General features: G+C 39.2%; 1 protein-coding gene across 1 annotated transcript in view; it reads left to right on the forward strand.

Moving 5' to 3' along the window:
• Positions 1-24,164, forward strand: part of PLA2R1 (phospholipase A2 receptor 1) — a gene marked incomplete at both ends in the record, with an annotated part of 111,688 nt that overhangs the window by 78,427 nt on the left and 9,097 nt on the right. Inside the window, 9 exons of the mRNA XM_080689393.1 lie at positions 966-1,098; positions 1,827-1,862; positions 2,371-2,528; positions 8,980-9,044; positions 9,698-9,801; positions 11,545-11,684; positions 18,432-18,549; positions 19,412-19,542; positions 20,776-20,923. Of these exons, the coding sequence (XP_080545519.1) occupies positions 966-1,098; positions 1,827-1,862; positions 2,371-2,528; positions 8,980-9,044; positions 9,698-9,801; positions 11,545-11,684; positions 18,432-18,549; positions 19,412-19,542; positions 20,776-20,923 (1,033 nt within the window). The remainder of the gene's footprint in view (positions 1-965; positions 1,099-1,826; positions 1,863-2,370; positions 2,529-8,979; positions 9,045-9,697; positions 9,802-11,544; positions 11,685-18,431; positions 18,550-19,411; positions 19,543-20,775; positions 20,924-24,164) is intronic.

The following is a 24,164-nucleotide window of genomic DNA, read 5'->3' on the forward strand; positions in this document are numbered from 1 at the left end:
CTTTTTTAAAAAAATTTAAACCAAATTTCCTGTGATCCATCCATTCTTGTCAGGTAATTATTAAGTACTAAAAAAGTTGAATATTTATTTAAAACCATATTATGAGAATTACATAAATTCTGTTGCCATTCAGGAAAAGTTTTGGTTAGTTTCCTGATTAAAACTCTAGCCCTGAGCCAGGTGTGGTGGTGCACGCTTGTAATCTCAGTACTTCGAGGAATGAGACAGGAGGATCGCAGATTCAATGACAGCCTCAGCAAGAAGTAAGACTTTCATCAACCCAGCAAGACCCTGTTTCTAAACAAAAATAAGATAGGACTAGGGGTATAGCTTGGAGGTACAATGTGTCTATATTCAACCCTAGTACCACAAAAAAAAGAAAGAAAGAAAAGAAAGATGGAGGGGAAAAGGAAAAGGGAAAAAAAAACTAGCCATGGCTTAGAGTTTAATTATTAGAGCCTAAAAGCTTAGCATATATGCAAAAGAATCAACATCAAAAATTGATTTGGCACACCCCTAGCCTCTAGAAGTTTACCCAGCAGCCCAGGGAGAGATTAATTCTACCAGTTAGAAAATAGTGCAAGCTCAGAACAAAGCTTCCATCAGATTCCTTCCTTCTGGAGAAAGGAATAGCATTCCTCCTTTTAAGAAAAGGCATCTTTAGGGCTGCGGCTGTAGCTTAGTAGTAGAATGCTCACCTGGCATGCATGAGGCTCTGAGTTCTATTCCTAGCACCACAAAGAAAAATAAAAGACAAAAAAATATTTTCGAGAAAAATTACTAAACACAAACGAGCTTGCTCTTGACAAACTTTAGAGCAACCTTTAGCTGGAACGATGTGCAGACATTTCTGAAGCTTCCTCTAGAAATCCATAATGATTTTGTGCATGGAGGCCTTTTCTGGTCTTTTGAAACTTTCTACGTGGGAATCAGCATTAAAGAATAACCAACTTCATCTGCTGCAGGTTGTCTCTTCATTTTTAGACAATGCTTATTTTGAAGATGATGCAAGAAATTGTGCTGTGTATAAAGCAAACAAAACATTGCTGCCCTGGCACTGTGGTTCCAAACGCGAATGGATATGCAAAATTCCAAGAGGTAAAAATATCAACAAGATCTTTATTATATATTTTATTCTAACAAATGTAAAGCACTTTCCCAAGTGAAGAGTTAAAGGCATTCAAATTCTAAGCACCCTGAACCACAGAACTAACAAACTGCATGATGAACCAAGTTGTGTACTATTTTAGTAAAGAATGTATTGTAGGTGGTGGAAGGAGGTGGGGGAGGGAGGAGGGCAGGGAAAAGGAAGGTGTAGGGAAGGAAACAGATCGAATAACATTAGGTACATATATGAATGTTTCATTATGAATCGCACTATCATGTACAATTATAATGCACCAGTAAAATTTAAAAAATAACATATTTTGGGAAAATGAGAAAAGATTCCACCAGCATGCCATGTGAGTTCACTGGAAATGAGGGCAACCAGCCAACATTATGTAAGTGTAGTTGCAATGAAATGTCACTTGGACATTAAAGCACATGGGATTACTGTACAATGAGTAAGTAGAAGGTTCTAGCAGAGTGTGTGGCACACAGTAGGCCCTCAGCAAGTGCTCACCTCCTTCCTTCTTTAATTAGAAACCTCTCTGGAGCCTCCTTTTTAAGTGTAAGAATTAGCCATATATTCCACACAGCATAAAGTACCTTTTTAAAATTGATTTTCTAAAAGATGAAGTATAGTGTGTTTAAAGCTGAAGTAATTCAGAGGCGGTGCACCTGCAGAGAAAGTCCAGTCAAGGTGGTTTACTTTCATTTTGCAGATGTGAGACCCAAGATTCCAACCTGGTACCAGTATGGTAAGGACAATCCTGGTAGTTCTCAAATTTTTAAATTATACACCATATCAGTTCTATTAGATATTATACCATCCTTTATTATCACATTCCTCCAATCTAACCTCTCTTCTCTTGTGTTGAACTAGAGTTAAGTGTTCAAATTAATGATGATGGTTAATAATCAAATTATGGTGGTCGTTAAGATTGACGGCTAATATCATAGCTTAACTTCATGACACATCACTTTTAAATATGTACCTATCCCTGATCTTTTAATACTAGTGAAGGTTCCTTGTATGAGGTAGAACAAGGAAAATAAGCAAATTACATACTTATTTATGTGTGTGCATATCTGTGTTTGAATTTGTAAATATGTGTGCACATATGTATGTGTGGGTGGGTTGGTGTGCCCATTTTTTTAATGCCAAGTGACCTAATTACTAACTCAGGGTCAATCATAGCATCCCATAGCTAAGTCTGCATTCTCTCTCAGTTTGGGCTCTGTTTGCATGGTTTATTTTTCTTTCAGATGCACCATGGCTCTTTTATAAGGAGGCAGAGTACTTTTTTCATACCTATCCGTCAGAGTGGTTCTCCTTTGAGTTTGTCTGTGGCTGGCTGCGCGGTGATCTGCTCACCATTCACTCCGCACATGAGCAAGAATTCATCCACAGCAAAATAAAAGCGGTACCTTTTACTATCATTCACCATGAGAAATGCAGGGCTTCACACCCTCTCCTGTCCTTGAGCTGGAGGTTTTAAATTTGACTTCAGATATTCATTTAGGCTTCAGTAAAGGCCATAGATTTTGAAGAATTGTTTTTCTTCCTATTATAAGGTGAGAGAAAGTAATGAAGAGACGGGCTTACTATGTTGCTAAGTCATTTCATTTCTAGCTCTTCATCAGCAACGATATTAAGTAAATCATGATTGTTTTGTAATTCTAGTCACTCCTTTAGCATATTTATTGAGAGCCCTCAGAGGTCTGGGAGTCCATTAGTCCTTAAAAAAAAAAAAAAAAAAAAAAAAAAAAAAAAAAAAAAAACCGACCAAAAAGCCAGGCATAGTAACACACCCCTGTAATCCTAGTATTTGGGAGGCTGAGATAGGAGGAGCACAGGTTCAAAACCAGCCTCAGCAACCTAACAAGACCCTATTTCAAAACAAAGAATAAGAAGGGGTAAACATGTAGTTCAGAGGTAGAATAGCCCTGGGTTTGGTCTCTAGTACTACATTTAAAAAAAAAAAAAAGGAAAGGAAAGGAAAAAAAAAGAAAAGAAAAAAATGACCAAAATTTTTACCCTTATTGAGTTTATAGTCTAGTGTATAAAGACCATAATCAATACAAATTTTTTAAATTACATAATACATTAGAAAAAGATAAATCGCTAAATGCCATGAAAGAAAATAAAGCAAATGAAGGACCAGGACTACCTGGTTGGGGGGGGGGGATTAAAGTTTCAAATCTTTAAAGTTTCATGTCTTTTTAAGTTGACTGTTAAAAGAAAGCATTAAAACATCCTAGGAAACAGGCATGGTAGTATATGCATGTAATCCTAGTGCTTGAAAGGCTAAAACCGAGGAGGATCACGGGTTCGAGGCCAGTCTCAGCAACTTAGTGAGACTCTCAGCAACCTAGCAAGACCCTGTTTTAAAAATAAAAGGATAAAAAGGGTTGGGGGTATAGCTCAGAGGTAGAATGCCAATATCAAAAAATTTTAAAAAGTAGACTATGCGTATAAGAAAAATGTCTCTTGTCACAGCTCATGGGACTTTGCCATTTCTTTCTCCTTTTTGCTACACATACAGCCAGTGAGGTGTGAGCAGATGGGGACTCTTGCCTCCTTATGATGGAAAAGCTAAGAAACAGAGAGGTCAGGTGACAACCATGTGGTCCTCACAAGCTCAGTACTGCTACCTCTGGATGCTGCCACCATCAGCTCTGTGCTATATTGCCATCGTCCACTCCTGCAAACAGATCTCTCAAACACAAACTAGAATGATCACAACAAATCACATACCATGATGTCAGAAAACGTGTTTCTTTCTTTAGCCAGACACCAGACTCTGCCCCCTCTTCAGCATCCAGGGGCAGTGACGAGATCAGATGAATCCTTGAAAACCACTCCATCAACAAGCAAAGTGCACATTCCAAACAGAGCTGCTTACCAGACAGTGCCTGGACCATGCTAAAGGCTAACATTTAATCCCCCTTGATCTTTCCAAAAGCCTCTGTGGAAGGTCCATTATGTTTTGTAGATGAGGAAGCCGAGACTCCAAAGTTGAAGTTAAGTAACTTGGTTATACAGCAACCCAGGCCATCTGATATACAAGGTTACTTTAAAGCCCTCACTGTGCTGCCTGGACAGCAGAACCACAGTGTCGCCGGCAGATAAACACACAGTGTCTACATCATATTAAAACGCTTGTTATAAAATCCCGTCCCAAACGTGGTTGTCAGCTTTGTCTCAAACATGAACTGTGAAGGGCTTCTTTGATCTTTCCAACAGAGCTTACTTAGCTCTCCTGAGAACCCTTGTAAGTCTATTCTCTTCCCCTTTCGTCTCAAATCCTCTGCTAGTCTCTGAGAGGCAGGAAGGCAGTGGGATGGACTAGTTAATACCTCCCACAGAAGGGACACGGGTCCCATGTGGCTAGCACTTTGAGAAGTGATAGCCAGTCCCATGATCTGCTTGAGGACTCCATCTCCAATTAGACAAACCATGTGGTGCCTTGCACAGCAAAGTTGCTACCCAGTCTGTGCCTGTGTTGACAGAATGATCGGTCAGAGTTAGAGGTGAGCCGAACAAAACTTTACTTCTCACAGTTCTGAAGGCTGGGAGGCCGAGACCCCAGCAGTGGCCGAGACCCCAGCAGTGGCCGATTCAGTGTCTGGTGGGGACTTGCTTTCTGGCTCAAAGACAGCTGTCTTCTCACTCTGTCCTCACATGGCAGAGGAGATGCATTTGCTCTCTGGGGTCCCTTTCCTAAGGGCATTAATCCCTCTCCTGAGCCCTCTGCCCTCAGGACCTCATCACCTTTCAAAGACCCTGCCTCCCAGTTCACAGCCTTGGAGAGAGGCTCGCAGCATGTGGATGTTGGGGGGTCACAGGCATTTGGTCTGTAGCCTCGACCAAGGCACAAGAGTATCGGATTGGAAAGACAAAGCTGTACGTTGCCAAGCAATTATCACTCCTGTGTACTTTGTAGCTATGTTGGGCACTTTTCCTGAGTGGTGGTGATGGTGGTATTTATGGCAACCGCAATTTCCTAAGTAAGAAGTTCAGGCCTGGCGATGTCTTACTGGGATGGGTTAATCCAGGATGAGGGGTACAACCTGTAGAGGTGGAGCCACTTGCTTCTGTGGCACACCCATCCCATAAATGTAGGAAGAATAAATATAAATAACTCAATGTTTTTTAATTATGTGTATATTTTATATAGCTCCTTTATGAAGAATAAGAACAAGAATTGTAAAAAAAAAAATTTTAACCCTTAAATTGGCATGTAGCAGAACTAATTGTAAACCAGAAACATAGATGCACTTTTTAAAATCTGAGATAAAAATAAAATTTGAATAAAATCTTTCCATTTTTGAAGGGAATAGGTCCTTGTTTTCTCTCCCACTTTTTTTTTTTTAAACTTGGGATTGAATTCAGGAGGGACATTCTGTCTCTGACCTTTATTTTAAAACAGGTCTTGCTAAGTTCCCAAATGTCTTGCTAAGTTGCTGAGGCTGGCCTCAAACCTGGGATCCTCCTGTTCAGCCTCCCAGATACTTGGATTACAGGCATCAGCCACCATGCCTAGGGCCTCTTCTACTTTTTGAATAGAAGACAATGGGACATGATCAGAGTGAAGTTTTGAAAAGCTCCTTTTTTAATTTTATACTACTGAGGGTTGAACTCAGGGGCATGTTACCTCCAAGATAAATCCATAGCCCTTTTTACTTTTTGTCTTGGAACAGAGTCTCACTAAATTGCTGAGGCTGGCCTTGAACCTGCAATCCTCTTATCTCAGCCTCCCCAGTACTGAGAGTACAGGTGTACGCTGTTGCACCTGATAGTTTTGAGTATTTCTTTTTTGAACCATCCTGATAATCAGATTAATGTCAAAAAATTAAAATCCAGCCAGCACATATGTGTTGTTAGATATAAACACCCAGCCCATCAGTCTTCTTTGCTAACATTTTTATATTGTATTACGCAACATTTGCATTTCAAAATGGAAATGGCCATTTGCATTATTTTTAAATTTTTATTTCTAAAGTTCTCTACAAATATGTTTCAAGTCCATTAGTCCTCTCCCCAAATCTAGTTTTAAACCCTTAAAATAACTTTTGCCCATTTTTAATGGAAACTTTTTTTCTTTTTTTTTTTTTGTGGTACCCCAGTACCACAAAAGGTTTCTACTGTTGTGGCCCTATATCCAAGCTAGAATTGTGTGTGTGTGTGCGTGTGTGTGTGTGTGTGTGTGTGTGCGCGCGCATGTGTGTGGTACTGGGATTCCTGGAAACTCTTCTACCTCCGGGCTACACTCCCAGACCTACTTTTATATTTTTATTTGGAAACAAGGTCTCTTAAACCAGAGAGGCTGGCTTCGAACCTGCGCGATCCTCCCAAGTGCGGAGATTACAAGCGTGCGCCACCACACCCGGCATTCCAAGCTAGAATTTTAAACATTCATTTTTCACATTGGATTTTCCCGTCTGGATATCTTTCAGCTTGTCCTATGACCTTCCGTGCCATATCACAACAGGTTGTGATGCGCTCTGTGTGAGTGGCTATGCTGTAATTGAGGTGGTAATAAACATGCCACTTAGATGCAGCAGTTATAATTCCTTTTCAGAGCTCCTTGATTGGGGCAGTAAGCAATCAGGCCACGATCCTCACTGTTGTTGCACAGGAGACCTCTTTACATGGAATAAAATCGTGGTTCTCCCTCCAAGTTCACAGCCGGTCTCAATGGACCCATTCCAAAAGTCTGACAATGGGAATCTAAATCTAGCATGTAAGAGCAAGTCCATGAAACAACACCTCAGGGATCGAAATTACAGTTGTTCTATCTCGCATTATTCTCAAATTGTTGACATGGCAGACAGCCACACTATTTAGGGAGTAACTGTTTATATCTTAGAATGTTAGCAATCAATAAGGTTCTTTTATATGATAGACTAGAATTAATAAAGAAAAATAATGAATCTTAAAATTTATTCCCAAACCTTTACCAAAAAAAAATGAGTGCAGGCCGGGCATGGTGGTGCACGCTTGTAATCCCGGCATTTGGGAGGCAGAGACGGGAAGATCCCGGTTTTCAGGCAGCCTTAGCTACTTATCGAGGCCCTTTGCAACTCAGTGAGACGTTGTTTCAAAAATAAAGAGACTAAAAAATAGGGCTGGGGGTGTAGCTCAAAAGTACAATGCCCCTGGGTTCCATTCCAGTACAAAAAAAAAAAAAAAAAGAGAGAGAGAGAGAGCGCAAACTTAAATTTGTAATATTTTTCAAGTTAACAGATTTTTAGCAAATAAAAATTTGCAGCTAGACACAACATGCTTATAATCCCAGTACTTGGGAGACTGAGACAGGAGGATTACAGGTTCTAGGCCAGTGTCAGTAACTTAGCAAGACCCTCAGCAATTTAGCAAGACCCTGTTTCAAAATAAAAAATAGAATAAGCTGGAGGTGTAGCTCAGAAGTAGAATGCCCCTGGGTTCAAGCCCTAGTACCAAAAAATAAACATAAAGAAATTAAGATGCACTTTTACAAAGCACACATACCACAAAATATTTAGAGGTCTCAGAGAAATCCTCCCTCTCCCCTCCCCTCCCCTCCCCTCCCCTCCCCTCCCCTCCCCTCCCCTCCCCTCCCCTCCCCTCCCCTCCCCTCCCCTCCCCTCCTCCTCCTCCTCCTCCTCCTCCTCCTCCTCCTCCTCCTCCTCCTCCTCCTCCTCTTCTTCTTCTTCTTCTTCTTCTTCTTCTTCTTCTTCTTCTCTCTCTCTCTCTCTCTCTCTCTCTCTCTCTCTCTCTCTCTCTCTCTTTGTGGTACTGAGGATGGAACCCAGGGAGTTTCTACTACACTCCCAGACCTATTTTACATTTTATTTGGAAGCAGGGTCTCACTAAGTTGCTGAGAACTTCACAAACTAGCTGAGGCTGGCTTCAAAGCTGTGCGATCCTCCTGTCTCAGCCTCCCAAGTACTGGGATTACAAGCGTGCGCCATCACACCCAAGGATCTCAGGTTTGCTACTTTCTCTCTTATAGTTAAAGAAGAAATGTTCATTCCCAGGTCATGTCCTGAGTTCATCTGTTCCGGTGTGTGTGCATATACACATGATGCACACGATGTCTTAACTTTATATTTTATTGTGCTTAGGCCCAAGTGTGTTAAGTTGCTGGGCATGATGGCACACCCCTGTTATCCCAGTATGTGAGAAGCTAAGATGAGAGGATTGTAGGTTCAAGACCAGCATCAGCAACCTAATGAGGCCTTGTTTCAAAATAAAAGATAAAAGTGGTGCTCCTGGGTCCAATCCCTAGTACCACAAAAAAAAAAAAAAAGAGTTGGTGTAAAATTAATAAAATATATAAAGAATAATTTTCTAGTTGTCAAACACTGGAATTCTATAGTATTTTTTGTCCTATATTGTGTCTCTTTATTTGAATGCTTCTACTGCTTAAAGTTTAAGAATAAGACTATTTCCTATAGTTCAAAGTCTTTATTCTGTTGACGCCTTTGTATCTTGAATTGTTTTTCAAACAGATGTAATATCTGCAGTGAAGTTCCATAAATCACTGAAAGCAAAAAAAGAAAAGTACTAATTTTTGTAGGAAAAATAATCCATCTTCTGTTTTACTTTATATTAATTTTTAAATCCCTCTTACAGAGTTAGAAAACTTTAAATTTTCAAGTTGTACAAAACTGAAATTATTTTCATTCTTTGATCCCAATTTTCCTGCATAATGAATAATAAAGTTTCAAGCTTCCTGAAGATGTTAGGCCTTAGTTACTCTTCCTTAGATAATTGGGTGAAATACTGAAGAATAGAACTCTATTAGCAGCAACTCCATTCATATTAATGGTGAGAAAGGAAAACAAGGAGAATAAATGCTGACATTTTCTTTCTTTCTTTTTTAATAGCTATCAAAGTATGGCGCAAATTGGTGGATTGGACTTCAAGAAGAAATAGCTGATGATGAATTTCAGTATGAACCTAGAATAATTTGCATTTAATTTTGTTTGACATGTTTTATGTGCAGAATGATTGAACTAGATTTTAGTGATCAATTTGTTGAATAACCTTCAAACATTTATTTATAAGTTTCATTTCCCTAGCCAAAGACATGAACCCATGAAATCACCACCCCAATATAAGCCACAAACATTTCAAAAGTTTCTTCATTCCCACTTGCTGAATTATGTTATTAAAATACTTAATATAGCCGGGCATGATGACGCACGCTTGTAATCCCAGCATTTGGAAGGCTGAGACGGGAGGATCTCGGTTCGCAGACAGCCTCAGCTATTTAGTGAGGCCCTTTGCAACTCAGTGAGACCCTGTTTCAAAATGAAGAATAAAAAAAAATTGCACTGAAGGTGTAGCTCGAAGGTAGAATGTTCCTGGGTTCCATCCCCAGTACCACAACCCCCCCCCAAATATTTAATATAAAATCTACCTTCTTAAAAATGTTAAGTATATAATCAATATTGTTAACTATATGTTCTATGCTGTACATGTGTATTTTTCTAAGTTTAATAAAATACTATACTTTCAGTCCATGCCTAAGAACCTCAGAACTGGTGTTGGAGACTGAACATGCAAATTTAGAAGACCTTAAAGTTTTTTATTTTCCTACAGTTGGCGAGATGAATCACCAATGACATACCAGAACTGGAATAAAGGAAGAGAAAGATCTATGAATAATGAGAGCCAGAGATGTGGCTTTATTTCTTCCAAAACAGGTTATTTTATTTACTCGAATCCTGGTTTATAATACAAACTGTTTTCTGTTCAGCAAGAGCTGTTTGATTATTTTTCTTTTCAGTTGACAATATTCAGCTTTCAATCTTAAAGCTTAAGGCTATTCCTCCTGTTTAATCTATGTTTTTGTGTTCTTGAAAATAATTATGTCTGGATAACTCTTTCTTTATGAACAAAAACAGCACCAAAAATGGGCCCACTGAAGCCAGGTGTGGTGGCGCAAACTTGTAATCTCAGTACTTGGAAGGCTGAGACAGAAGGATCTCAGGTTTGCAGCCAGCCTCAGCTACTTAATGAGACCCTCTGCAACTTAGTGAGACCCTGTTTCAAAATAAAGAATAAAAAATAGGGCTGGGTGTGTAGTTTGAAGGTAGAATGTCCCTGGGTTCAATCAGTAGAGGGGGGGTGTCCATTGAGACTTCTAAAAGAATATTCCTAAACCAGGCATGGTGATGCATGCTTGTAATCCCAGTATTTGGAGGCTGAGACAGGGGGATCTCAGGTTTGAGACCAGCCTCAGCAACTTAGTGAATTCCTTTTACAACGTAGTGAGACCTTGTTTCAAAATAATAAAATAAGGCTGAGGGTGTAGCTCAGAAATAGAATACCCATGGGTTTAATTCCCAGTACCACAAAAACAAAATAAAATTTTTAAACATTAAAATAGGGCAGAGGGTAGCTTAGAATGCCTCTGAATTTAACCCCTAGTACCACAAAAGAAGACAGAGAAGGAGGAGGAGGAGGAGGAGGAGGAGGAGGAGGAGGAGGAGGAGGAGGAGGAGGAGGAGGAGGAGGAGGAGGAGGAGGAGGAGGAGGAGGAGGAGGAGGAGGAGGAGGAGGAGGAGGAGGAGAAATAATCCTGGCAAACACTATTCTTTATGAAACTTCAGTGTGGAATCATTTTTTACAATTGGTCAGAATTCAAACCTCTGTGAAATTTATTTCTATTTTCCCATTTAACAAAAACTTTGGTTCCATTCAGTATTCCTTTGTGTCTTTTTATTTCCAATTCCTTGCTTTAATTACTGCCTCCCTTGGAAGAGCAACTATTTGCAAGTTTGATTTAAAAGCACATTTGGGTTGAAAGTGGTTTATTTTCTTTATCAGTACTGCTTGGGCTAATTATCCACTCAAACTCACCCACACTTTCCAAACAATAAAAGATGAGGATATTCCATATTCTATCAGATTCATAACTACCCTGTGTCCAAGGCCAGGAAAGGGATAAACGTGGAAAGAATCCTTAGTGGATTCCTAGCCTCTGCAGAATTACGGGAAAGCCATGAGTTAGTCAGCTTGCTTCTGCCAGCAGGTGTCACAACAGCCTACAGAAAGGGCTGCTTTGTGAGTCTGGGAGACTAGCAACTAATCTGCATGGAAGGTCATACCCCAGCCCCTCCTCCAAAGCCAACACCTTTGGGGGCTCATATGTCTGATATTGGGAAGCTGAACTTGCCCTTGCAATTTGCATGTGTTTTGCTTTGTTCTGGAATTTATGGTTTGAATGTTAACCAAGTGCATCCTATAACCCTTACTCTGAAAATGGCTCTCCTAAATTAAAAATAAAAAACTGTTTGTAGGCAGCTAAGAAAGTGAGTATATATCTTACAGAGGAAATTTCTTTTGAAAAACCATAGCAGTCACAAAAACAGTTATCTAATAGAAAGTGCACATGAAGAGTCACCATTGCTTCTAAGCCATTTCTAACCTACTTTGTCTTCTAGGACTCTGGGGCAGTGAAGACTGTTCAGTTTCTATGCCTGGTATTTGTAAGCGAAAAAAGATTTGGGTCATCGAGAAAGAGAAAGATAGACCAGAAGAACATGGAATGTGTCCCAAAGGATGGCTGTATTTTAGCTATAAGGTAAACTTGTTTTCAGAAAGTAGCCTTCGTTTTTCTTTTTGTAGATGTTCATTTTGGAAACTAACCCCAGAAGGAAAGGGGGAGTGTATCTTTTAAAAACAATGAGTTATCCAACAGAGCTGGAGGGTTTGCTGATATCCAGCTTTCAAGAAATTTGAGAAGTTTTCCATTTAGAAGCAAACCTTTTGGAACAAAAAGGTTTTCTAGAGAACAGCCTTGACACTGCTGCTCAGGCATGGCATTGTGTGTGTGTGTGTGTGTGTGTGTGTGTGTGTGTGTGTGTGTGTGTGTGTGTGTATGCGTTGTGAACCCCAGAGAGCCCAGTCTCCATCTTCCCCTTTGCGTCTTCCGCGCCTGGCACAGGCACAGAGCTCTATCCACCTGTGAGTTGATGAACCGATAACTGAGCTTGCTCAGTGTCATCTCAAGCCTCATAAAGCTGATCCCTCCATGCAGAATTGAATTTAAGAAAAAAATTGCCAGTGGGGATATTGTAAACTAGATTTATTATTTCTGATACTGCCTTCAATTAGGCCTAGGTTTTCCCTCTACTCCTTATGTTTTGTAATAAAATAACTTTATAGGCCTTAGGTGGAAGTAATTAAAATGTTTCCCAAATCATAATTGTTTAACTCTTAGAGAATTAAAAAACCCAAACTGTGTCAAAATTTCTTATGCTAATATGAAATTGATCTTCAGCTGCAGATAGCCAGCTTTCAATCTAAGTGTCCACGCGGGCCAGGGCATACTCTCCTTCTTTGTGATTTTCCTCTCAATTTGTGCGATGAAGCCACTTGATTCTATACACATATATTGAGAAACCTTTGTATAGTTGGTACTGATTTTTAAAAATTTTTAAGCAGTAGTAAAATACACATAACATAGAATTTATCATCTTGGCCACCTCTAAGTATACAGCTTGCTAGTATATTCATGTTGTTATATCGTCAGACCTTCTCGTCCTGCAGAACTAACACTTAATAGCAATTAAACAGCAGCTTCCTGTCCTTCTTTCCCCCACTTTCCCCAGGCCTCTGGCAAACACCATTCTACTTGATGTCTTGATGAATTTCATTATTTTAAATACCTCCTGTAAGTGGAATTAGACAGTATTTATTCTAAACTGGTTTATGTCTCTTAGTGGAATGTTATCAGGGTTCATCCATGTTGTGGCACATGACAGGGATTCCTTTTCTTTTAAGGTTGAATAATACCCCATTTGTATAAATCACATTTTTTAAACCACTCATCCAGAGATGAACATTTAGGTTACTCCACCTCTTAAACTGACCTTGTTTAGTGAGTTTAGGTGCATTTCTTATTTTATTAATTTTGTTAAATACACAAAAACGACTGTCCCCATTTTACATATGAGAAGTCTGAGGCTAATACAATTGTGTGACTTTTCTGAAAGGTTGCAGCTAACAAATATCACCCTAAAAACCCGCCATCCTTTTTTTCTTTTTCTACTATATTTATTAGTGCAGCATCATCTTGCATCATAATGTAGTAGGTAATGATGGTGCACACAGCACGCAGCACTTGGTGATTTTCCTCCGGCACCCTCCCCAATTCCCCCTTCCCATGATATTAAGATCGACATTGGTATTCTCACATATGCACATAATTCAATGGGACTGTTTCCTTCATTAATTCTCCTCCTCTCCCTTCCTCTAGACCACCTCCCTCACTCCACTGGAGCTCCACCCCCATTATCTAAAGTTCTTCTTGTATGCCAATTACTCCCCAACTTCTGCGCCTGAGACAAAATATATGACCCTTCACTCTCTGTGACTGGCTAATCTCACTTACCATAATGTTCTCCAGGTCCCTTCATTTTTCTGCAAACGATATACATTTGTTCTTATTTATTGTTGAGTAAAATTCCATTATGTGTGAATTCCATAATTTTATAATTCATCTGTTGGTGCATACCTAGGTTGGTTCCATAATTTGACTATTACGAATTGTGCTGCTACTAACATGGATGTGCTTGTGTTAGTAAAATATTCTGATTTCATTCCCTTTGGAAACGTACCCAGGAGTGGTATAGCTGGATCATACGGTGGGTTCCTTCCCAGTTTTCTGAGGAATCTCCCACACTGATCTCCATAGCAGCTGCACTAATTTGCAATCTCAACAACAGTGTAGAAGAGTTCCTGACCAACATTTATTGTTTTCTGACTTCTTGACGATTGCCATTCTAGTTGGGGTTAGGTGAAACCTCAATGTCATTTTGATTTGTATCTTCCCGATTGCTAATGATGTTGAACGTTTTTTTTCTATTGAGGTCTTTAATTTATTATCTCCATTTTTCTCAAAACCTCTTTTTTGTTCTTGCCTAGGGCCTTAATTTCTCTATTCATATTCTATTTAATTTTCTATATACTTTCTCTGATTTCATTTCTGAGGCCTTTGATCATTTTGAAAATCAAAACTCTGGATTCTCCTAACAAGCTAAGCAGGGATAGAGATTATAATGTTTTGAGCTGGTGGCCCAGCTGGCTGAGCTTTGATGGCCCAGGAATACCACCACTGACCTGCTAATTGTAATCTTGTGGAATATTATGAGTCACTGGCATGCATAATCACCAGGCACAAACTCTGCTGTCCCAGAGAATGTTGCACTCCCAGAGACAGCACTCCCATGGCTGTCTAAGTCAAATTGCCTCAGAGATGCTGCTGCTGTTCTGCCAGCTGCAATCATGTGAAACCCTGCTAAACTCTGACCTCCTGCTTTCAGGGTCTAAACTCCACCAAGGAAGAGATTATACCATTCTGAGTCTGGGGCTTGGGTTGCTGATTTATTTTTCCCCAGAGATATCACAGCTACTCTGGGTATCTGTGATCACATTAGACCTTGCTGGCCACTGGCCTTGGTATTTGTGGTGCCCAAACATCGCCAGGAGAGAGTTCACAGCCTTTCAAGCCTGTGACACAATTGCCTAATTATTTCACCCCGAAGATACCACTGCTGGTGGTCCTGTGGTGATCACTGGAGGCCCTGTAGGGATAGGGAGAACTGCTGACTCTATGTCCCCCCCTAGTGTTCCTAGGGAGTGTTACTAAAGCATGGTGGTTTGCAAGCTCATGGACCCCATGGGTTTGTTCATTTCTAGACCAAGTCCCTGCAGCCACACAGAATCTCTCCGGGATGGTTTCTAGACTAACGGTCTTAGGTCTCCATTCTAGCCTCTCCAGCTCCTGAAAAATGGGTGTGTAGTTTCTTGGTGGGAGGAGTTGAGCTGCAGCCACAGGGGCTCACTGGGCAGTTTGGTTGGGTGGTCTGGAGATTCGCAGTGGTTTTTACCAGGTGGGTTGTAATCACTCAGGTGCCTACAGGAGGGGTATGTATTTTCTCAGTCTCAATGAGTTCAGCTGCAGCCACAGGAGTTTGCTGGCAAGTTTGGCTAGGTACTCTGGAGAGTTTCCGTCACTGGGTAATTGAATGTGGAGAGAAGAATGTTATTGCTTTTGGTGTTGGTCCCTTGCAATCACTAGCTCAACAGGATTTAGCGTATTTTTTACTGAAGTTCGTCTCTGAGAGCTGCTTGATTCTGGCAGCCTCCAGCTCCCATGTGGGCTCCCTGAGATCCCAAACAACTTTTTCTAAACCTGAATTTGGTAGTCTTTTTCCTTTACTTTGCCTACCACTTTATACTAGAACCTAAGGATTGACAGTCCAAGATGGTGCAGAAGGGAGAGCATGACACTTAAAAAATTAAGAAAGCACAGAGAACTAGAATAGTGGAAGGTGAGACAAAAGAAGTAAGCCAGGGTAATACGTCAGAATTTCTGGTTTTTATCCTGAGCACAATGGGAAACCTCTGAAAGGTTTTAGACATGAATAGAACCAAATTTGAAAATTATCACTCTAGCAGCAGTGCTAAGGTCAGATTGAAGAGGGCAGACTGGGAAAAGTGAGAGCAACCAGGTAGCTATAACATTCGTATAGACAAAAGACCAGCAGCCTGGGCTAATGTGTGGTGACAAAGACCAAAGAGCTGGGGAGATGGGAGAAGAGAGGTGTTTTCTGCAAATGAAAGGGCTGTGGGGGAGATGAACTGGGAAAATGAAGATGCCTCCCAGCTTTCAGGCTCCTATGAATATGGGCCATCCGATGCCGTAAGAACACTGGGAAAAGTCCAAATTTGGAGGGAAGATCATGAATTTTATTTCCAAAAATTGAGCTACAAGCCGGGCAAGGTGGCGCACGCTTGTAATCCCCGCGCTTGGGAGGCGGAGACAGAAGGATCACACAGGTTCGAAGCCAGCCACGCTGGCTTAAGAGACCCTGATTCCAAAAAAAAAAAAAAGTATAAAATAGGTCTGGGAGTGTAGCCCGGAGGTAGAAGGACTTTCAGGAACCCCGGTACCACCAAAAAAAAAAAAAAAAGAAAAAAAATTGAGCTAAAAATAATTCAGAGACAAAAAGAAAAATAAGTTCATATTCAAAACTCATTGGGAATACAGTAGGACCTGCTTAATTTACAATAATAATCAGAGATGCATTAAACTTGATCACATTTTGCAAATTAGTAAGTAAATAAACAATTTAAAATTAAGGATGTTGTACTTCATCTGGCTGCTTTGCTTTAATAATTAATGACACCATTTCAGAGTGTGTTAGTAAATATGTTCTATTTTTAGAAACAATGAAGTTGTGGTAATGGGAGGCTACACTTCCACTGTCAAGCTAGTAAATCTTGGCTAAGGCAAACATGTGGGGGCTTTGGTGGGGGGAGTGTTTTTCTGGAGAGATTTATTGAGCTAACTGAACCAGTGAGGTTCATTGGTATTTATGAATGGTTCATTAGTGTGACTATCTGAATACAAGGTGAACTTGCATTAAATGATAAGACTTCCTAATAATTAGTATGTGCCACTCTTCGGAATTTGTAATTAGAAGAAAGAGACAAAATGAAAAGAAATAGATAAAAGGATAGTTGTTATAAAATTAAACTCCTTTAAAGCCAATTCAGTTTCTTTGTGAAGCAAACAGGGCAAAGGGAGCTGGAAGAATTGAAAATGCATTTCCTTTCTTTGTTGGCAACTAGACTTCAGGCTAGATCAGTGTTTCTGGTTTTTATCCTAAGAGCAACAGAAAACCCCTGAAGGGTTTAAGCGAAAGAATGGCATGATCAGAACCGAGTTTTGAAAAGGATTATCTCAGCACTACTGACATTTTGGGCTGGACAATTCCTTATTGTGGGGAATTGGCCTGCTCTGTGCATTAGAGGGTATTCACCAGCATCGTTGGTACCAATGACAAACCTCCCCTTATTGTAGTGTCCAGGAGCATCCTTGGTACCAATGACAACTCTCCCCTTACTGTAGAGTGTCCAGTGCCATCCTTGGGACCAAAAGCAACCCTCCCCTCAATTGCAATGTACTCAGTAGCATCCCTGGTCCCTACCTGCTAACACCAATAGCAACCCTCCCCTCAGTTGCAACAACTAAACATTTTTGCAGATATTGTCAGAATATCCTCTGAAACAGTTTGCCTCAAACAAAATTACCTGTTTGAGAACCACGGGGCTAAATATGGGATGCCTGAGAATGTCATTTAACAATGATTTTACCATCTATCGCCTTTAATGTTTGTTCCACAAATGTTTATTAGTGATGTTCAAAGAGGAGTAAGACTTTGCTTCAATTTTTAAGGTGAATACGATGGTGAGGAACTGATCAGTTTAGAAATTAAAGAAAGATGGGAAAGAATATCATTCCAAAGTAAGACAGTGAAGGATGATCTCTCAAGTATCAGTTTCTACATAACCTGAAATTATTTCATAACTGGGAGTTTCTCAGTAGCCAGGTCTTGGGATCTGACTATCAGCGACCAGGGTTGGCTGTGTTCACTGATGAGCACATTGAGCAAGAGAGAGGAATCCTCAGCAAGTTCCAAATAGAGCATTCTTTGCATAAAGTCTCTTCTGACTTCCCTAGAACGTTGCCTGCTCTGTTACAGCCTTTCTCTTCTGTGTCTCCCTCAAGCTACAAGGGAGAAAAGATTATTTTTATCCAGGCCAGTCCTGCCTAGTATATATCATCCCATTTCTCATCCCATCCCATAATAAAGAAATCTCTGAAAAAGAAGAAGAAAGAAATCTCTGCCATGCTACAGACAGGATCCTCAGGAGGATCTTCCCTTTCTTTCTCCTTCTTCCTAGGTTTTCTTAGTCCTGGCCTGCTTCTCATTCTACTGGGCTTCTTCCCCCTCCCCTTTTTTTCTCTTCCCGATGGGCTTATTGGCCAAATGGCTGATTCTGAGAATTTAGTGAATCTAAATACCTGATGTGGGTTAATTTCCTAGCATTCCTTTCTCACTTAGAGTGAGCAAGTGTGCTTGTAAATAAATGCAAGCTAAGCTGTTCATTGCCAAGAAGTCACTCCCTGACTTCTTTTTTGGATTAAATCTGCTGCTGTGACCTTTGTAAGCAGGTTGGGTCCTTTCTAGGACACATGCTATTTTCCATGAGAAGATCCTGCTCTGATATACCACATGACAAAACACGTCCTTGCTTCTGTGCTGCCTGATGTGAATGCAGGCAAGTCATTGGCCCTGAAAGCTGCTTCTCTTTCTGTTACTTTAATGCCTTTAGAACAGTTGAAAGAAATATGAGTTAGTTGTACCCAAGAAAATTATAAATAATTGTCAAGACTAATATTCAGTGTGTTTGGTAAATTTTACTTCATTTAGAAAAATACAAAAATGAACGCTTCCTTTTGATGTTTTTTTGGTAGTGTCTTTTGGTAAAGATCCCAAAAGACCCAAGCAATCTGAGGAATTGGACAGATGCTCGAGATTTCTGCAATAAAGAAGGGGGAACGCTAGTCGCCATTGAAAATGAAGTGGAGCAAGGTAAATCATTCAGTGTTCAACCAGGTCAAAAATAGTCATTTTTATTCAAGTATTAATTTAGATATTCCAAAAATTCTAACATTTCCAAATTAACATTATTACTGCCAGGCCTGGTGGTACACACCTGTAATCACAGTATTTGAGAGGCTAAGACAGGAGGATTATAGATTCAAGGACCTCAGCCATTTAGGAAAACCCTTAGCAACTTACCAATACCTTGTTTCAAAATTAAAATTTTAAATTGGGTGGGGGGTGTATAGATAGGAGGTAGAACGCCCTAGAGTTCAATCCCTAGTACCAAAGATAAATAAATAAATGAATAAGCAAAATTTTCATTTGAACAATAACGTTTTATGTCATGACATCTTTAAAAGTCAGTATACTCATTGCTTCTAAGCTGCTGAGTCTTGGAGGTTTTGATTTCACCAGTAGCAGTGGAAAATTAAGGACATATTAATGATCAGCATTCCAAAATAGCTAAAATAATCCCGGTAGAGTCTATTATAGTTGCATGATATGATTTTTAGATACTTTATATTTACCCATATGCTTTTATTTGATATTTAGTGTATGATAGATAAATCTTGTTTTGTTTAAAAAGGCATTGAATGAACACTGAAAATTGTTTTGTTAATGATATAATAGAATCTCTGGCTACCCAGTTAATTTACATCAATTTAAATTGAAACAAAAATGAAAGAAACTGCATTACCTTAACAAGGACAAAGTAACACATTCCTAAAATTGATTCATAATTAAGTTTTGCCGCCATCTAAATATAATCATAATTATAAACAAAATTTGATAATTATCCTAATGGTTTATGTGGTATTAAATTAGATAATGTGTCCCTATCTTTCAGCTTTCATCACTATGAGTCTTTTTGGCCAAACTACTGATGTGTGGATAGGGTTACGAAGTGATGATTATGAAAAATGGCTAAATGGAAAACATGTCGTATATTCTAACTGGTCTCCATTTGATACAATAAATGTAAGTTTTATTTTTTAGAAATAATTTTGGCAAGAGATCTGATTAAAGACTTGTTTGCTAACATTTGTTTCTTCTAATGTTTTGTAGCAAAAATTTATATTAGTTTATTATTCATATATTAATTTTTATTTTATTTTTTGGGGGGAGGAGGGTTTTTTGGTACTAGAGGTTGAACCCAGAGGCATTCTACCAAGTCCTATTTTATTTATTTATTTATTTATTTATTTATTTATTTATTTTTGCGGGTCTGGGGATGGAACCCAGGGGCATTCAACCTCTGAGCTATAGCCCCTATCCTATTTTTTATTCTTTATTTTGAAACAGGGTCTCACTGAGTTGCAGAGGGCCTCGCTAAGTAGCTGAGGCGGTCTGTGAACTGCGATTCTCCAGTCTCCGCCTCCTGAATGCTGGGATTACAAGCGTGCGCCACCACTCCCGGCTCCTATTTTATTTTTTATTTTGAAAAAGAAATTTGCTAAGGGACCTTGCAAAATTGCTGAGGCTGGCCTTGAACCTGTGATCCTACTGTTTCAGTCTCCCCAGTACTGAGATTACAGGCATGCACCACCACACCCACTTTCTTGTTAATCTTGAAAAATCCCATATTCCACCCTGACCTTCCAAATCAGAATCTGTATTTTAATAATAAGAGCAAGCCGGGTATTAATTTTTATAAAATACTTTCAGCCAGATGTGGTGGTGCATGCTTGTAATCCCAGTACTCGAGAGGCTGAGACAGGAGGATTGCAAGTTTGTGGCCAGCCTCAGCAATGTACGGAGGCTCTCTGCAACTTAGTGAGACCCTGTTTCAAAATAAAAAATAGGGCTGAGGGTGTAGCTCATAGGTCACATGCTTCTGGGTTCAATCCCCAGTACCACAAAAAATAAAATAATTTCACATAATTTTCATGTGTTCCATAAACGTAATTACTGTGCCCACCACAATTATTGTTTATTTTTGAAGTGTGAAGTGATTTTTGAACTGGTTTATTAAAGGCAAATAAGGAGGGCATGAGGATTTAGCTCAGTGGTAGCGCACTTACCTAACATATGCAGGGCCCAGTGTTCAATCCCCAGAACTGCAAAAATAATTTTTGTAAAGAAACAGAAAGAACTGCAAAGTGAATAAATAATGGTGTTTCAATTTTCAAAATTATGTCCTAAATAAATATTTTAATGTCATAATAATGTTATATGTTACTATATTTTTGTAACTTCTGTACTTTTTTAAAGACTCCAAGCCATAATACCACTGAAGTGCAAAAGCACACTCCTCTTTGTGCCTTGTTGTCAAGTAATCCTAATTTTCATTTCACCGGAAAGTGGTATTTTGAAGATTGTGGAAAAGAAGGCTACGGATTTGTTTGTGAAAAAGTGCAGGGTAAGGAATATTTGGGTTTTTATTCCTTCCATTACTTTAGCTCCTCTTTATCTTTTATTTGGTTTATGACACTGTACAACAAGGAGTTTCACAGCTAACAGTGTTTGGCAGTTATTCTTTATTGTTACATGTATTTAGTTATTTAATCTCCACCAACCTAGAACTATGCTCTTAAATTGTGTTCTGAGGGCTATGGAAGCCACTTGACTAATGACCTAGTCTACACATCTACTTTAGTCCTGTTGAAGTGCTTCCCTGCTTTGTTCTGGGATTATATGCCTGTATTAGTCCATTTTCTTCTTCTTTGTTTTTTTGGTGGTACTGGGGTTCCTGGAAACCCTTCTACCTCCAGGCTACACTCCCAGACTTTATATATATATATATATATATATATATATATATATATATATATATATATATATTATATATATATATATATATATACACACACACACATACATACATATACACATATATATGTACATACATATATATAATGTACATGCATATATATAATATACATGCATATATATTTTTTTTTTTAAACAGGGTCTCCTAAGTCAGTGCATGCGTCTGGCTTCGAACCTGAGCAATCCTCCTGTCTCTGCCTCCCAAGGGCGGGGATTACAAGCATGAGCCACCACGCCTGGCGCCCATTTTCTAATCTTATAACAAAATGCTAAAATGAAGTTAGCAGACTAACTGATCAAGAAAAGAGCATTATTTTGGCTCATGATTCTGATCCTAGGTCAGGGCCTGAATCTGGTGGTGGCCTTTCTACTGGCAGATTCCCAAGGTGGCACAAGGCATCACACAGCAAGAAAGAGAACAAACAGGAGAACCTCTCTCTCTCTCTCTCTCTCTCTCTCTCTCTCTCTCTCTCTCTCTCTCTCTTCCTCTTTCTCTTCCTCTCTCTCCACTTCCAATAAACTCACACTGAGAAGTAATCCCTTACCACATGGGCTCCTGGAGGACATTTAAAATCCAAATTATAGCACCGTACTATTACAAATAACCAATAGTGTCAATCAGCAATGTGAATGCTCTGTGAGTGATCTTAGGTTTATGAGCATTATGCCATAAAATCCTCAAGATGATTCTAGGAAAGAGGTCAAAGTTTCCCCATTTTATAGATGAACTAAGGCTTAGGGAGAAAAAATTGAGGAACACATGACCTTGATGGTAATTGAGATCTCTCAATTAAATATGATTCTGCTTCTTCTACTTGATCTCTTCTTCAAATATACCATTTGATCTCTTTCTCTCTGTGTTATTTTGGGAACCAGCAGTGTAGATGTTCTTTTGGAGATAGTGTTGGATAGTTGATGAGAGCACAGGTCCTGGAGTGCTCACTCCACATGACTTTGTACCACACCTGTGTAATAAGTTCAGTTCCATTAATTTATCTTCTATGAACCTTGATTTCAGCATCTATGTCCTATGCATATATAATGTGCAGCATAGTTCCCAGTATATGTTTAACAAATGATATGGCATTTTGATTAATATTATTTCTGAAAAGTATTATTCAACTTCGTAAAATCTTGTACTTTACAATGAATACCAAAGTTCTACTCCTCTTCTTTATTTGCCATGTAAATATGTGCCCACTGTGGACTTGAGCCTAAAGTCACTTATCTTCTTGAAAGAATAGAAAGATCTGTATAAGGGAAGCATGGTTGTGCATCCTTGTAATTCCAGTACTTGGGAGGCTAAGGCAGGAGGGTTGCAGGTTTGAGACCAGCCTCAGCAACTTAGCGAGACCCTGTTTCAAAGTAAAAATAAATAAAATAGGTCTGGGGGTATATCTCAGAGGCATAATGCTCCTGGGTTCAATGCCCAATCCCACAGAAAAAAAGGTAGGTAGGTAGGTAGGTAGGTAGGTAGGTAGGTAGGTAGGTACAAGGAAGGAAGGAAGGGAGGAAAGAAAATAGATCTGAATAAAACGAGAAAGGAAGGGAAAGTTAAGACTCACATTTGGAACCTGGTTTCCAACAGTTTTTTTTTTCTTTTTCAGGGTAATGAATGGAAAATTATGTTGCTCAAAATCACTTGTTTTGAAACTTGATGTAATCTATTACATAGAAAGAAATTGATATATGTAAAAATATGTATGTCTAACCCAATGATCAGATTGGGGGGGCAGTTAAGTTGATGTTCAGGTCACATATATGGAGAATTTCAGTTACTTTAATTTTACTAATTGTCACTTTTTAAAAAGCTACTTTGGTATTATATTTTTTGTATAAATCAAAGCCTGGGTATATAGGCTGGCAAACATACTTCTGGCAATGAATAAATTGATAACAGAATTCAATCCATCATAAGTTAGTTAGTAAACATATTAATTTCACTTTTGTTTTGCTATATGTACAACTGTTATATTGGGGTAACAGATTTGGGTAAAGTAAACTTCTCATTTTGCTATTTTTATTGGGATGGGGAGTGGGACTATGACCAGAGAGAGAAAGGGGAGCAAGAAGTAACATTTATTGCATGCCTGGTGCATTCCGGATACAGTGCTATGCGTCCTATGTGAATAACTCAATGAATCCTACCCACATCACTCTATTGAAAAAGGAGACCATATCAGTTTCTCAGAGACCAGAAATTTGAGTTTAATTCTCCAAGGTTCTCTTAGCTACGTAGGGGCAGTAATGGAATAAAGTCCTAGATCTTCTGATCTATCCACACCACATTATGCTCCTTTCCAACCCCGATGTAATAAACCAGTATACAGAGAGGAATTTAAGTCACTTTGGATCAGACAGTATAGAAACTTTATTTTCATATTTTAGTTTATCTATATTCAACCTCTGACAGTACACCACCATACAATACTAAACACAAAAGCAAACCACACATATTATCAAAAAACTATCTATGTCAAATACACACTGGCTTTTCATATGACCTTAGCTGCTCATCACAGGCAAGCACCAGTGACCATGTGTCAGAAAACCTTGCCTTATCATTAATGAATTTTGTAACTTTTAAATTTTATAATAATAAGATAAATTATAAATCTTTTATTTTTGTGGTACTGGGGTTCCTGGAAGCCCTTCTACCTCCGGGCTACACTCTCAGACCTATTTTATATTTTTATTTGGAAACAGGGTCTCTTAAGCCAGTGCAGCTGGCTTCGAACCTGCGTGATCCTCCTGTCTCTGTCTCCCAAGCATGGGGATTACAAGTGTGCGCCATGACACCTGGCTAAATTATAAATCTTAACAACCCCGAT

The sequence above is a fragment of the Muscardinus avellanarius genome (genome assembly GCF_963383645.1).
Source record: "Muscardinus avellanarius genome assembly, chromosome: 2".
Classification (NCBI taxonomy): domain Eukaryota; kingdom Metazoa; phylum Chordata; class Mammalia; order Rodentia; family Gliridae; genus Muscardinus; species Muscardinus avellanarius.